We start from the raw sequence: 11,440 nt of genomic DNA on the forward strand, positions 1-11,440 counted from the left end.
GCCCAAATCCGGCCTTAATCATATTAGTTTTCCTCTTCGTATCCCAGCCACCCTTTTTTTTGTTTATTTGTTTTTTAATCTCCAAGCTTCTGCAATGAAAACAAAGGCAACAGGGAGAGGGGGGCTGCAGAAAGCCGTGGGGTTTGCACAGGACGCCCTGGGACTCCTTTGCAGAGACGCAGGAGGATCGGACTCCTGCTTGCCCCATTACCCTCCCCATGTCCCCCCCCATCATACTGAAGCTTTGCAAAGCAAAGCCACGTCAGCTCCCTCCAGTCTCTGACCCCCCAGCAGTGTGCCCTGTCTCTCGTGCTTGCGTGGGAGTTATCTGGGCACTATAAGCTGTGTTTTTCTAGAAGGCCTGGGAAGGTGCATCCCACACACCAGCCCTGCCAGAAGGAGCCATCAACACCCCATAAACCTGCCAGAGGCGGGACATGGGACTAAACACCTGATGTGTGTGACTGTCCCCTGGGCAGGAGCTGCATTTAAGGCCAGGTTGTCACCACTGCTCCTTGCCTGAGCCATGCTGCAGCCATGCCACTGCCTTGGCTTCCCGGCTCCTCCGCAGATCCACATCATCGCTGCAGACCGCTCCAGTGATCGGGACTCTCAGACAACCCTGGTCACCATCACCAGGCTCGCCCCGCTCCCTGCCAGCAGCTCCTTTCTCACAATGGATGGAAATTAGGGTCCAGTTTCCTGTCATCGTTAGAGCTACCATTGGGAGATGCTGAATGTATTCCCAGCCTGTTGTGGCCCCGGGTAGGGCTAGAGGAACAGAGTAACGCCTCTGTCGGCTGGCTGGCTTTCCTTCAGCCAGCAGACCCTTCAGAGGCAGTGTCAGATGTGCCCCTGCCACCAGGAGAGGGGCTGGCTCCCCAGTGAGAGATGGCGGGGCAGAGAGTGGTTGGTGCCCTTCAGTCCTCCTCCTCGGATAAATGTCTGTCTGACAGCTGAGCGAGTTCATGTCGGTGCTCAGGCCACTCTCCCCATGGGACACTGCGAAGCTCTGTCCTGTCCCCTGCCTAGGGGAGCTGACACCGCCGCATTTCATTTCTGCAGCTCCAGTGGTGCCAATATTTGACCTCATTTGGAGTTTGACCAAGGTGGGGGTCTGTCTGGAGCAGGCACCGTGGTGACCTCCCGAAAACTTGTAGGCAGGCTCGCAGACACCCCAATTCCTGGTGCTGCTCCCATCCGCCTGCCCCGCTCTCCAGCCCGTTCTCAGGAGTGGAACAAAATGCTGGACTGGCGCTGAGGTGCTGCTGCTGGTGGCCCAGCTCCCCCGTTTAACTGGCTTGAAAGTATGGGAACTGGTGGTACCAGACTCTCAGCAGACAGCTCTCTCCTCTGCACCTGAAAGGGGTCTTCTAGTCACTGAATTTCAAGATACAATGCAAGTCCTAACAGTTTTCTTTTCTTTTGTCAGCAGAAGCAGAGAGCCTTAGCTAAGCGATCCCTCGCTTCCAATTCCAGGGAAAACGCCAGACGTGCCTCGACCGTTCTGACACAGCGGCCAGGTCTGAACACAGCATTGCAGGGATGTGCACGGCTCTGTGTCACAGCGCGGTGTGACAGCATTGCATGGGCTCCTTCAGCTGGTGCTGCACCTCGGGCACACGTCTGCACTGTGCCAGCTCCAGCGAGGACCGTTTCTCCCTGGCTTCCACCCCAGGGGGAAAAGCAGCAGCGGGAGGGTGCAGACGCCGAAGCAGCGTCATTACCGTGACACGAGCACCTACCAGCAGCTCCAAACTGCGTGTGGAAATGCCAAGTGACAGGCAGATGTTTCCAGTGAGAAATACAGCCCTCTCCATCGCCCCGGGTTGCGTCACCCGCCAGGACAGCATTGCCTCAGCCTTCTCTGGCCGGAGCTCTGACCTGCCGGAGTCATCTGAGCTCAGCCCGGCTCTGCGTATCGCTCTGATGATGGGGCCCAGACAGACACCAAAAGAGCACATGGCACTGCTGTCACTAGAGAGAGGTTTGCCTTTTTCCTGTCATAAATTTCTTTATTAGTAGGCAGCTGGTTAAGGAGAAGGGGACATAAGACAACTTACACCCTGCTTTCTCAGCAGCATTTGTAAAGCAGATTTCTAGAACAAAGAAAACCACAGCTGGGATTTTAAAACAGCACTAGGTAAAATCGTGCATGCTCTGTAATAGCCTGATAGTTAGATGGACTATAAACCGTATAACCTGAAATTTCATCGATGTAGTGCACAGCATAAGTATAAACCCAGTGACATACCAGGCTCCTTGATGCAGAAACTTTCTCCTTGTAGATTGCTTCTAAATCTCCATATTGTCGGGCCAGACAAGGACAGCAGACGTGGAGCAGGTACAGTGGAGATCAGTATGTAAAATGGGCATGGATGTCAGGAACCCAGAGCTGGCACTCAAGAGCAAGCTGGTTGCTTTATTGTCAGGTTGAGAAATGCTTTGCTACCGCATGATAGTCAGGGTTATAACGAGTTAGAAGTCCTTCCTGGTCAGCTAGCAACCACCTCAGTCCTGTGAACAAAGTTTTGGGGAGTTAGAGAAGGGTGGGTAGGTTGGTCCAACAGAGAGCTTGAAGGTGGCAAGAGTGAGCTGGGTCCACATCACAAGGAACCAATCATTAAACCAACAAAGCTGGAAGCTTATAAGAATATTAAGAATTATTCTTATTTAAGAATATTTCAGGTCATCTTTAAAACTGAGAGCAATGGCCAACTGTAGGAGAGTGGTAAAAACCCACACTAATCCCACAGGGAGGATGAAGAATAACGCCTACAAACTGCCATCTCAGGGTTGAGAGGCGCACGCCTGTGGCTCTGTGTTTGGGGAGGGCAGGGAAAAGGGGATGCTTCCCTGACACCTACAGCAAAAGTACTGGCAAGTCCTTCCATTTCTATCCTCTTGACTATTTTTGCTGTCTTGCTAACTGAAGTTCAGCAGTGGATTCAAATGCTACTGCTGGGAATGAACCAACACACACACAACATATTATGCAGCCTCCTGAGCCTCCTTCCCTTACAAATTCAGCGTAAAACAACAACAACAAAAAAAAAGAAATCCACTTGATTTGGTAACTACTGCAACCTGGGCAGCTGTTCTGCATGGGGAGAGAGGGTTGAGGAGAGAGAGAGACAGTGAAGGGCTCTCTGGCTTTTGGTAAGAAAGGTCTGGCAACAAATAGTTTGATAACTGCTTTACTAAGTCAGAACAAGCAGAGGAATGCAGACAGCAAGTGAAATGTAAATCCCTTCAGATGCTGGGCACTCCGCATCTGTGTAGCATCGGCCAGAGCCCAGATGGCTTTTCCCATGGCACACTCCGACCCTGTCCGTGGAGAGCAGCTCTCCCTTTTCGTCACTTGAGCCGTTTTATAATTTCCTTACAAGAAGACACTCCTCTTTCTAAAGGCTGTTCTCATGAGAACGGTTTGCCGCGCTGTTAGATAAAGGCAAGGCCAGGCAGGTGGTGCAGTCGCAGCGCTGCGTGGGAGCCGCCCCGGGCTCCTCCATACCCATGGACTAGCGGAGGTGTCCGGCGGCCACGGGGTCCACGTGCAGCACAACACAGAGACCTGACAGCTGAGCCTGATGCTGCTGTGTGGGGCACTGATGCCTAAACGTGCAATGGTCCTTCACGGCAGGTCAGGAAAAGCCTCCTCCTGTCCGATTTCTCAGCCTTGGAGAAATCCAAGGAGAAATCCTCAGCACAGGAAACAGAGACTTTGAAACAGCTGGCTCCACAGTTTGCTTTCAAAACCGACACTGCGCTGTCATGTTAAAGAACAGGCATTGCTTTGGTACCATCAGGCAAACATTCAAAAGCCAGCACTTTGCAAGCTTTCACACTTGCTTGACTGCTGTGATCAATACAGCTGAAACCTGCAGCTGTGGGGCGATGGGTGTGAGCCTTCGGGCTCCAGGGGCACGTTCCACCCAGCAGGACTCCAGGGAGCTGTTTTGTCCTTGTAACATCATGAAAAAGATGGAAAGAACTCAAATAAATAATGTCCAGGGGCTTACATTAGATTCCCTTTGAACTAGGCAGCAAATTGCAGAACTGGGTGGCCACCAGTGGACTAGGAACCAGGTGGCACCAAATTGCAGAACTGGGTGGCCACGGGTGTATGCCTTTAAAGCAGCCCTTTCCCACCATGCCCTGCTCCCTATATATTGGGGCACTCCAGGTGGCTGCTGGCTGCTCCCTCTGGTGAGTACTTACCTCCTTCTTCCAGCCTTGATTTCTCTGGTTTCCACAGGCTATGCTGCGCTGCTGTTCCCAGCTGGGTTGTTGTTTGAGGAGATGTGGTTCAGTTTGGCTTTTCAAGGGCAAGAAACTCCCCCTGGGTGTGGGGATGTAGCAAATGCAGAGTTAACAGCTCTTTCGGGAGTCTGGCTGTGAACTGAGAGCATGGAAGGAGGTGGAGGGAGCAGTGGTTGAATGGCCTTGGTTTCCTGCAGGGAGCTCATCACATGAAGGTACTATGTACGTGAATGCAGCTTTCGTCTTTTGTTTGTTAGTTTGGGATTTTGGACTACTTAATTTGGGTGTGTTCTTCTGAGAGAAGTGAGGGACGAGCGCTTGTAAGTTGCTCAGGGAGTGTTTCATTGTCAGTCCTTGCCTGTGTGAGCTTGGTCTGCTAGTAACGCTGCTGTATACCCAGGAACTGGGGCAAGAGCATTAGGATGTGGTGAATGAGGTAACACGAAGGACGTGAGCATCAGTATCTAACACTGGCTTTTGTGTGTGAATATATATTGCACTTGTAAGGGTGTATTTGTATCTCCCAAGGGGATCAGGATCTCTTTAGGCTGAGTCATTTTTAAGCATCAAGAGTTTGTGAAATACACCATTGTGCTTTGATATTTACTGACATATCTAATAGGATGGCTCACGTTAAACCTTGGATAGCGTTCTGTGCACTGCTCTGAAAGCTGTCTGGCCAGCGTCTGCTTTACTTGCAACTGGTATGTATGTTGTCATACAGAATAAACCAAAACAAAATGTAAAGATACGTAAAATAAATCCAAGATAAATGTTTTCTCTAACTCAAAGCAAACTACATTCAAACACTGGGCTGCCTAATTGAAGTCAAGCTTAAATGTTCACTTGATTTAAACACAGAGGAGGAAAATTGAATTAAGGGGAAAAAATCTTGTAAAATGTACACAAAGGTCAGTGATTGTGGAACATCAATGTTTTAATTTCTTTAGTTACTTTTGAAATTTGAATATGGATTACAACAGCTCCTCTTTAATGCAAATTTTCTCATCTGTCTTACAATGTAAATAGTGATTTCATGATCTAGAATACAGTAAAAACCCTTGGCGTTTAAGCCATGTAGTATTTTCCACGTTCAGAGTTTAATATGTGATTAGACCATTTGAAGTAGTGGATCACAGCTAAAAAAATGTTCTAGAACTAGACTTGTAGGAATAGAACTGCAATTAAAAAGTTATCAACGCAAACTCTTGAGCGTAAGTCAAAGTCTTTGCAAAATGTGTTCGTATATGGGGAGAAGGAAGAGGAAAAAAACTAACCCCATATTAATATTTAAAAAAAAAAGACCCAGACAGTCTCCAGGAATGAAAGCACAGGGTAACCTGCCAGCTGTATATAGATGACAAAACAAATGAAACTGCATGCACCACTTAGAGGTACATACTTCTTTTCTTTTAAAAGAAGTCACTGAAGAGCAAGTTGGTGATTTGTACTTACATCCTGGACCCTTTCCAACCCTTGTCAGAAAATTATAAATTATTGAAGCATTTCATAAAGTAGCATCTCTATTTGTGTGTGTTCTGTAGCAGCTTCTGATGTGTTTAATGGGGAAAGGTTAACTACTGATGGCAAAATAATTTAGAATTATTTCTTGATCTTTAAAAAATAATTAAAAATTGTAGCCCACACATTCTCTCCCTTGGATAACTGAAATGTTCTGCTTGCATTAGAGCTACTGGTACTTGGAAAGAATAGGCCAGTGTTATGTGCACGCAATTGTCTTGTGTTCATCCATCTACAACTACAAGTATTTTTGTTCCTCGAGGCACTATAAACTGCCCAAAGAATAAAGCAGGGCTTCAAAAACCTCATTTAAAAGAATTGGCTAAATAACCTCACCATCAGGCGCATTACCCTAACTTCTAACTTTGTCCTGAGGAACAAGAAAGCATTCTGAATATCTGCATGTTAAGTGCAGTAAGTCAGACTAAGAAATATATGAACGTTCACAGTTTGTTTGGTGTTTTTTTCTTGGCTGACTGCACATAAAAGGAGAAAAGGTATTTTATAAATTGGTGTAAGCTGGATTTACTCACTGGGCTTTGATGACCTAGGAACATTGTTGCAAAATATAAACAAGCAAGGTCTGACTCTGTTGCCTGCACAGAGGTTCCCCTTCCCTGATGCATACCCCACACTATAAGCTTCATGTATTTGTTCTCATTTCTGTCTAGCACATGAAGATAGAGTCTTTATATAAAAGATGGAACTAGGTTGGGGGGAAGTGGATGGCAGAAAGAGTAAACTGTCTGACCAGGATACATACTGGCATGCTTACAAAAGCTTTTAGACTCTTCATTTGTTTTCAGGAGTAGCTTTAGCTATTACTTAAGATTGCTTTTTATTGAATAAGTCCTTTGTGTTTGGTAGAGACTGAAGGGAAAAAAAGGTAACTGCAAGCTGAGGTACGGTGGGGGGTACAGAGGCAGGCTGGATGAGGCTTTGACCAACCTGGCCTAGTGGGAGGTGTCCCTGCCCATGGCAGGGGGTGGAACTGGATGGTCTTTAAGATCTGTTCCAACCCAAACCATTCTGTGATTCTATAAAGCTGCTCCCTGCTGTTTTGGCATACCAACTGAGAGCTTTGCACCTGTGCCTGACTTCCTCAGCTGGCACAGAACTTTATTTTACCCTTAGGGCTTTTCTCCCATGTCATTCAATTCTTTCCCCACCCCTAATTGTTGAAGTATCACTGCCTCTTCCCTTGATTCAATCCCCAATTCAAGATTTTTTGGGCAGCTGAACTTGATGACTCTTACTAGATTGGCATTTAAAGCTGACCCTGTGTTTTCCAAAAGGGACAGGTCATTGTTACCAGAACATTCGCTCTTCCCTTCCCAACATCAAACTATTGTTTTGCCATCAATACAAGGCTGTGATTTGCAATTACTCCATGTCTGCTTACCTTCCAATCAGTATTTCTCTAACTGTCAACGTAATTCAAAGAGCTGTTGCTTTGAATTAGTCTTGCAGCACTATTAATGCTTTATTTTTTTCTGTACAGTGCAACAAAGCAATGCTTTGAAACAAAAACATTCAGGAAATTTACACTGGTTTACATTTATAAAAAAAAATTTTTTTTAAATAGGTTTGTGTTCACCTGTGGATTATTAACTACAAATCAAATAGGGCTCATCACTTCAAAGAGGTTCCCAAGTACAAAACGCAATTGTGGCATCTTCACATCCTCCTCTTCTGTGTGCTTATGTACAATACTGTGAAAAGGAGAAAGCAGCACATGTAAGAGGGCCTTGGTAAATAACACCACAGAGGCATTTTTAGGAACTTGGGATACTCATCAACCTATGATAAAAAGCAAATCTGTCCCGCAGTGGGGCAGGATGCTAATTGTCTTTGATGTGCAGTAAAATCCACCCACTGCACTGAGATACTCAAAGACTCAACAGTAAAGTGCAAGTGATTTTCTTGACTGGAGGTAAAATCTTTACTCGAAGACAAAAATAGCCTCCAGTACTAATGAACAGCATTGATTGAGGTCTGGAAAATCACATCACAAGAAAATACTAGAGTGCCATTAATATATCTGTAATCATAAATGCCCGCAGTAGTTTGCCAAACACAAACTTCTCTGGAGCAGAGGCCATCTAGGCAGGCAGCAAGTGCCAACGGATAAACCTGTCAAATTACAGGGAACAAGCTCTAAGGAAGGACAGAAAAGAGCCTGCTTCTGTAAATGAACTTAAAGTTCAGAGGCAAAAAAGGCACAATGAGGAGAAGCACAGACACTGAAAAGTGGCACTGTAAAAAGTAAATACACGAAGGCTTCCAAGAAAGCCTGAAACTCAAGTTCTCGCAGGCAGCTTGCCTGTACATCAGCCACGCCTCAAATTCAGAAATAAATATCAAACATCTTCTAAAGAGCAATAACACAGGGAGGAGGAGTTACCATTATTTCCTCGGATGAATGCGTCCCCGTACTTGTTCTTTAATTGTCCGTTTACATATTCTTCAGTCTGTTCCAGAGCTATGTTCATATACCCATCCAGGCAAGCCAGGACACCTGGAGACAGTGAGTTCAAAATGAATTGGTTTAAACTTATTTTAAAAAAGGAAAAAAAAATGCATTATGTTTGAATCGTACTGAAAAAACTGTATCTTCATAACAAACTAAAAGCCTGAGCTTGGCCAGATGAGTCAGGAGATCAGAGTATTCCTCAAAGAATTAAGTTGGGAGTGAGGAACCACTAGCACTCTAGTAGGAACTTTATCAGTCGACATAAGAGTGGCAGGGGAAAAAGAAGTCATTGAGGCATGACTTGACAATTTCCATTTTGAAAGTTAAGTCATTCCTTCTCATGTGTGTTTTAAGTCACACACCTGAAAAGAACCTGTGACATTAAATGTAACTGGACAACCTAAGGACAAGGCTGTGTAAACTGAGTTTTCATCAAAACTTGTGAAGGATATATCTGGAAAATAGCCCTTTTGATACAGGACAATGTACACACTTTTTAATATTTATCTTCATACTTACAGATCTAGAAAAACATTGGCTGCAAGCCTCTGTTTTGAACAACATTCTACATAATTTTCAACAAGCAAAGGGTTTTCAAACGACACTGAAGTATTCCCACAAAAATAAAATTATGCTCTTTAATTAATGAGAGTCAAGAAAAGAATCTCTGCCATTTGTAATATTACATGTTATTTTGATCAGGAAAATACACATTTGAGTAGCACTGGTTTTAGACAAGTATTTCTGTCCTCCCTTCCCACAGCCCCTGTTGAAGGCTGTACCCTTTTCATGGAGGATGCTGGCAGCATGATGGCATTTTTTCATTCAAAGTCACTCCTCAGGCTCTACACCCACCCTTAAGATCAGAACCGTGGCCATCTTCAAATTGAACTTGTCTGATGAACAGACAGACTATTCATGTAAGGAACTGGATGAGGGGATTAACAGATGCAAAGAATTGCTCAGAGAATGCCATCTGATTTGTTAATTGTGTACATAAAACAACTTGTAACGAGCTGTGTTTATCTCCATCTTGCCTGTGTGCTTTTCTAACTTCATCCTTGCACATACTACTAAATTTTTTTTTTCCTCAGTTTGAAAACCACCTTATTTACCTGGCATTAAAACTCGAGAAATAAGACTGTACTGGTTGTACTGGGGGAGGGGAAGAAAAATCCAGCCTGAGAATCCTCCTCTAAGACACGTTCTAAATTTTCAGAAGTGTTACTGTAATATCTTCCATTAAATAATTAGGAATTCAAGTTCTCCTGCCAACTTGTAATGGTTTGAAGATTATTTTCCTGTATGTTTTTCTTTCCTCTGTTTCCACAAAAATTGGAAAAACTGACTGATGGCTCACAAAGTCTTAGTAAATGCACCAAAAAACGCAAACAAAAAGTCAGAACTCTTTTTCACTCCAGTAATCCTGAGTGTTCCACATAACAATAGAAACTGAAAAAATGTTTATCCAAAACTAAAACTGGACTGTGAGGGGTTTCTTAAGCTACCATTCAATAGGCCATAAATGCAGTATTTTCAAACTCTTGTTCCGAGGTTGCATTCATGCTTGCTTCATTCTCTTTCTCCTTTTCTTTGTGTTTACTCTCAGGCCACTAATGGCATGACATATTGTCACTGCCCATCCTGGCTTGTATTTTATCTGTTTTATCTATATGTAGAGATGTTTTAATGTACATAGCCATCTCCACACAGAGAAATCATACATATTTATGACCAATTACTTTCCCAGGGCCTCTTCCCTTAGATGTGTGCAGCACTTGGCAGCGAATCAAGACATTTTACAGTTGTGCATCAACACTTGTATTAGGCCACATTTGTGCATATGGCGGCTCAGAGGGTGGAGGTACAGACATACAATTAGCAACACAGGCTAGAGGCAGAATCTAGACAGATCTGCAAGAAAAAGCCCGAGATACTGTTTTCTTTCATGTTTTTCATGTTTGGCTTTTACAACTGTTGGTCACATTTCTGTAGAAAATAAACTGAGTGCATGTTTTTCAAATGAGAACAGCATGCAAGTTTTTAACCACAGGATCACATCAAGTAGGAAGGAGGGAGAGCAGAGGGAAACAAGGACGGGAGAGGAAAAAGATCCAATAACAAATCAGGGTGTTCAAAGGCACTATGGTTCAATCCCTGGTAGGCATGTCAAACTAGCCTCGTTGAGAGGAAAGCTGAGTAGTTTATGTGCAGCAGTTACAAAAGGATCTTAGCAAGCACAAGGTACCAGTCTTCTCAAAGAAAATAGAAAGATAAGAAGTCACCACTTGCTCTGTCAGTGAACAGTTGTCATAATACAAAGATTCCTTGTCACAGCATAAACAGGTCTTCTCTCACATGTGCTAAGCTGAGCCAATTGAATTAAACGTATCTGAAGGCAGTCATCTGGAGCAGGACCATAATGTTAAATCATTCCAGAATAAAATGCCTAAATTGTGCGCAATAAGAGAGAGTTTTAATTCTGTTTGGATACTACTAAAAAAAATTGGACAGGCTGGATAGTCTTATTCTAATGGGAGTAGGACCAGGACATTTCACTGAATGGAGAAGTTTAAGTTACTGCTTTAAAAAACCTGATACAGATTGGCTGAGGAGTTCTGGAATAAAACTGCCGGACTGTGTTAAAACGCATTGGGCATAGAGCAGCAAAAGCCTTGTTAAGCTTCCTCTTGTATCTCTGTGAGTCTTGATCAAACATGTTTCCAGGCAGTTGTTTAACCAAGAATGTAAATAACTTTCATCTCTTACAAGAGTAGGCTTCTGACTGTTAGCACAGTGTACAGTTTAAAGCCTTTCTGGACCAAGATCTATGCTAGGAACTGGGGAACAGGAAGGTGGAGAAGGGTAATTCCAACAAGGGATGCTATCAGAGCACTGAAGAGGGGGCTGCCCAGCCATTTAAGGAACTGTAATGCCAACCAATTTTTACAAATATCAGTTTAGAAATTCAGAATCATCCCAAGACTCCAGTCTAACCATCTGTGACTAAGGACACCAATGATTCAGATAATTAATCTCTACATCCACTATTAGTCTCCTTTTCATCAGTTTCTCCAGAGCTGATTTTCTATTTTTAACGTCACCATTCTGAGATCCGTGTTCACACTCCAGGACACCGGATCATGCTGTTTTGCTTTTCAAAAGCAATGCATCTGTTCCACC

General features: G+C 44.2%; 1 protein-coding gene across 1 annotated transcript in view; it reads right to left on the reverse strand.

Moving 5' to 3' along the window:
- Positions 1-7,242: 7,242 nt before the first annotated feature.
- Positions 7,243-11,440, reverse strand: part of LSM6 (LSM6 homolog, U6 small nuclear RNA associated (S. cerevisiae)) — a 4,387-nt gene continuing 189 nt past the window's right edge. Inside the window, exons 2-3 of the mRNA XM_010078314.1 lie at positions 8,189-8,302; positions 7,243-7,496 (exon numbers count right to left, since the gene is read on the reverse strand). Of these exons, the coding sequence (XP_010076616.1) occupies positions 7,462-7,496; positions 8,189-8,302 (149 nt within the window). The 3' untranslated portion in view covers positions 7,243-7,461. The remainder of the gene's footprint in view (positions 7,497-8,188; positions 8,303-11,440) is intronic.

Source organism: Pterocles gutturalis, unplaced genomic scaffold, assembly GCF_000699245.1.
Source record: "Pterocles gutturalis isolate BGI_N339 unplaced genomic scaffold, ASM69924v1 scaffold46173, whole genome shotgun sequence".
Lineage (NCBI taxonomy): Eukaryota > Metazoa > Chordata > Aves > Pterocliformes > Pteroclidae > Pterocles > Pterocles gutturalis.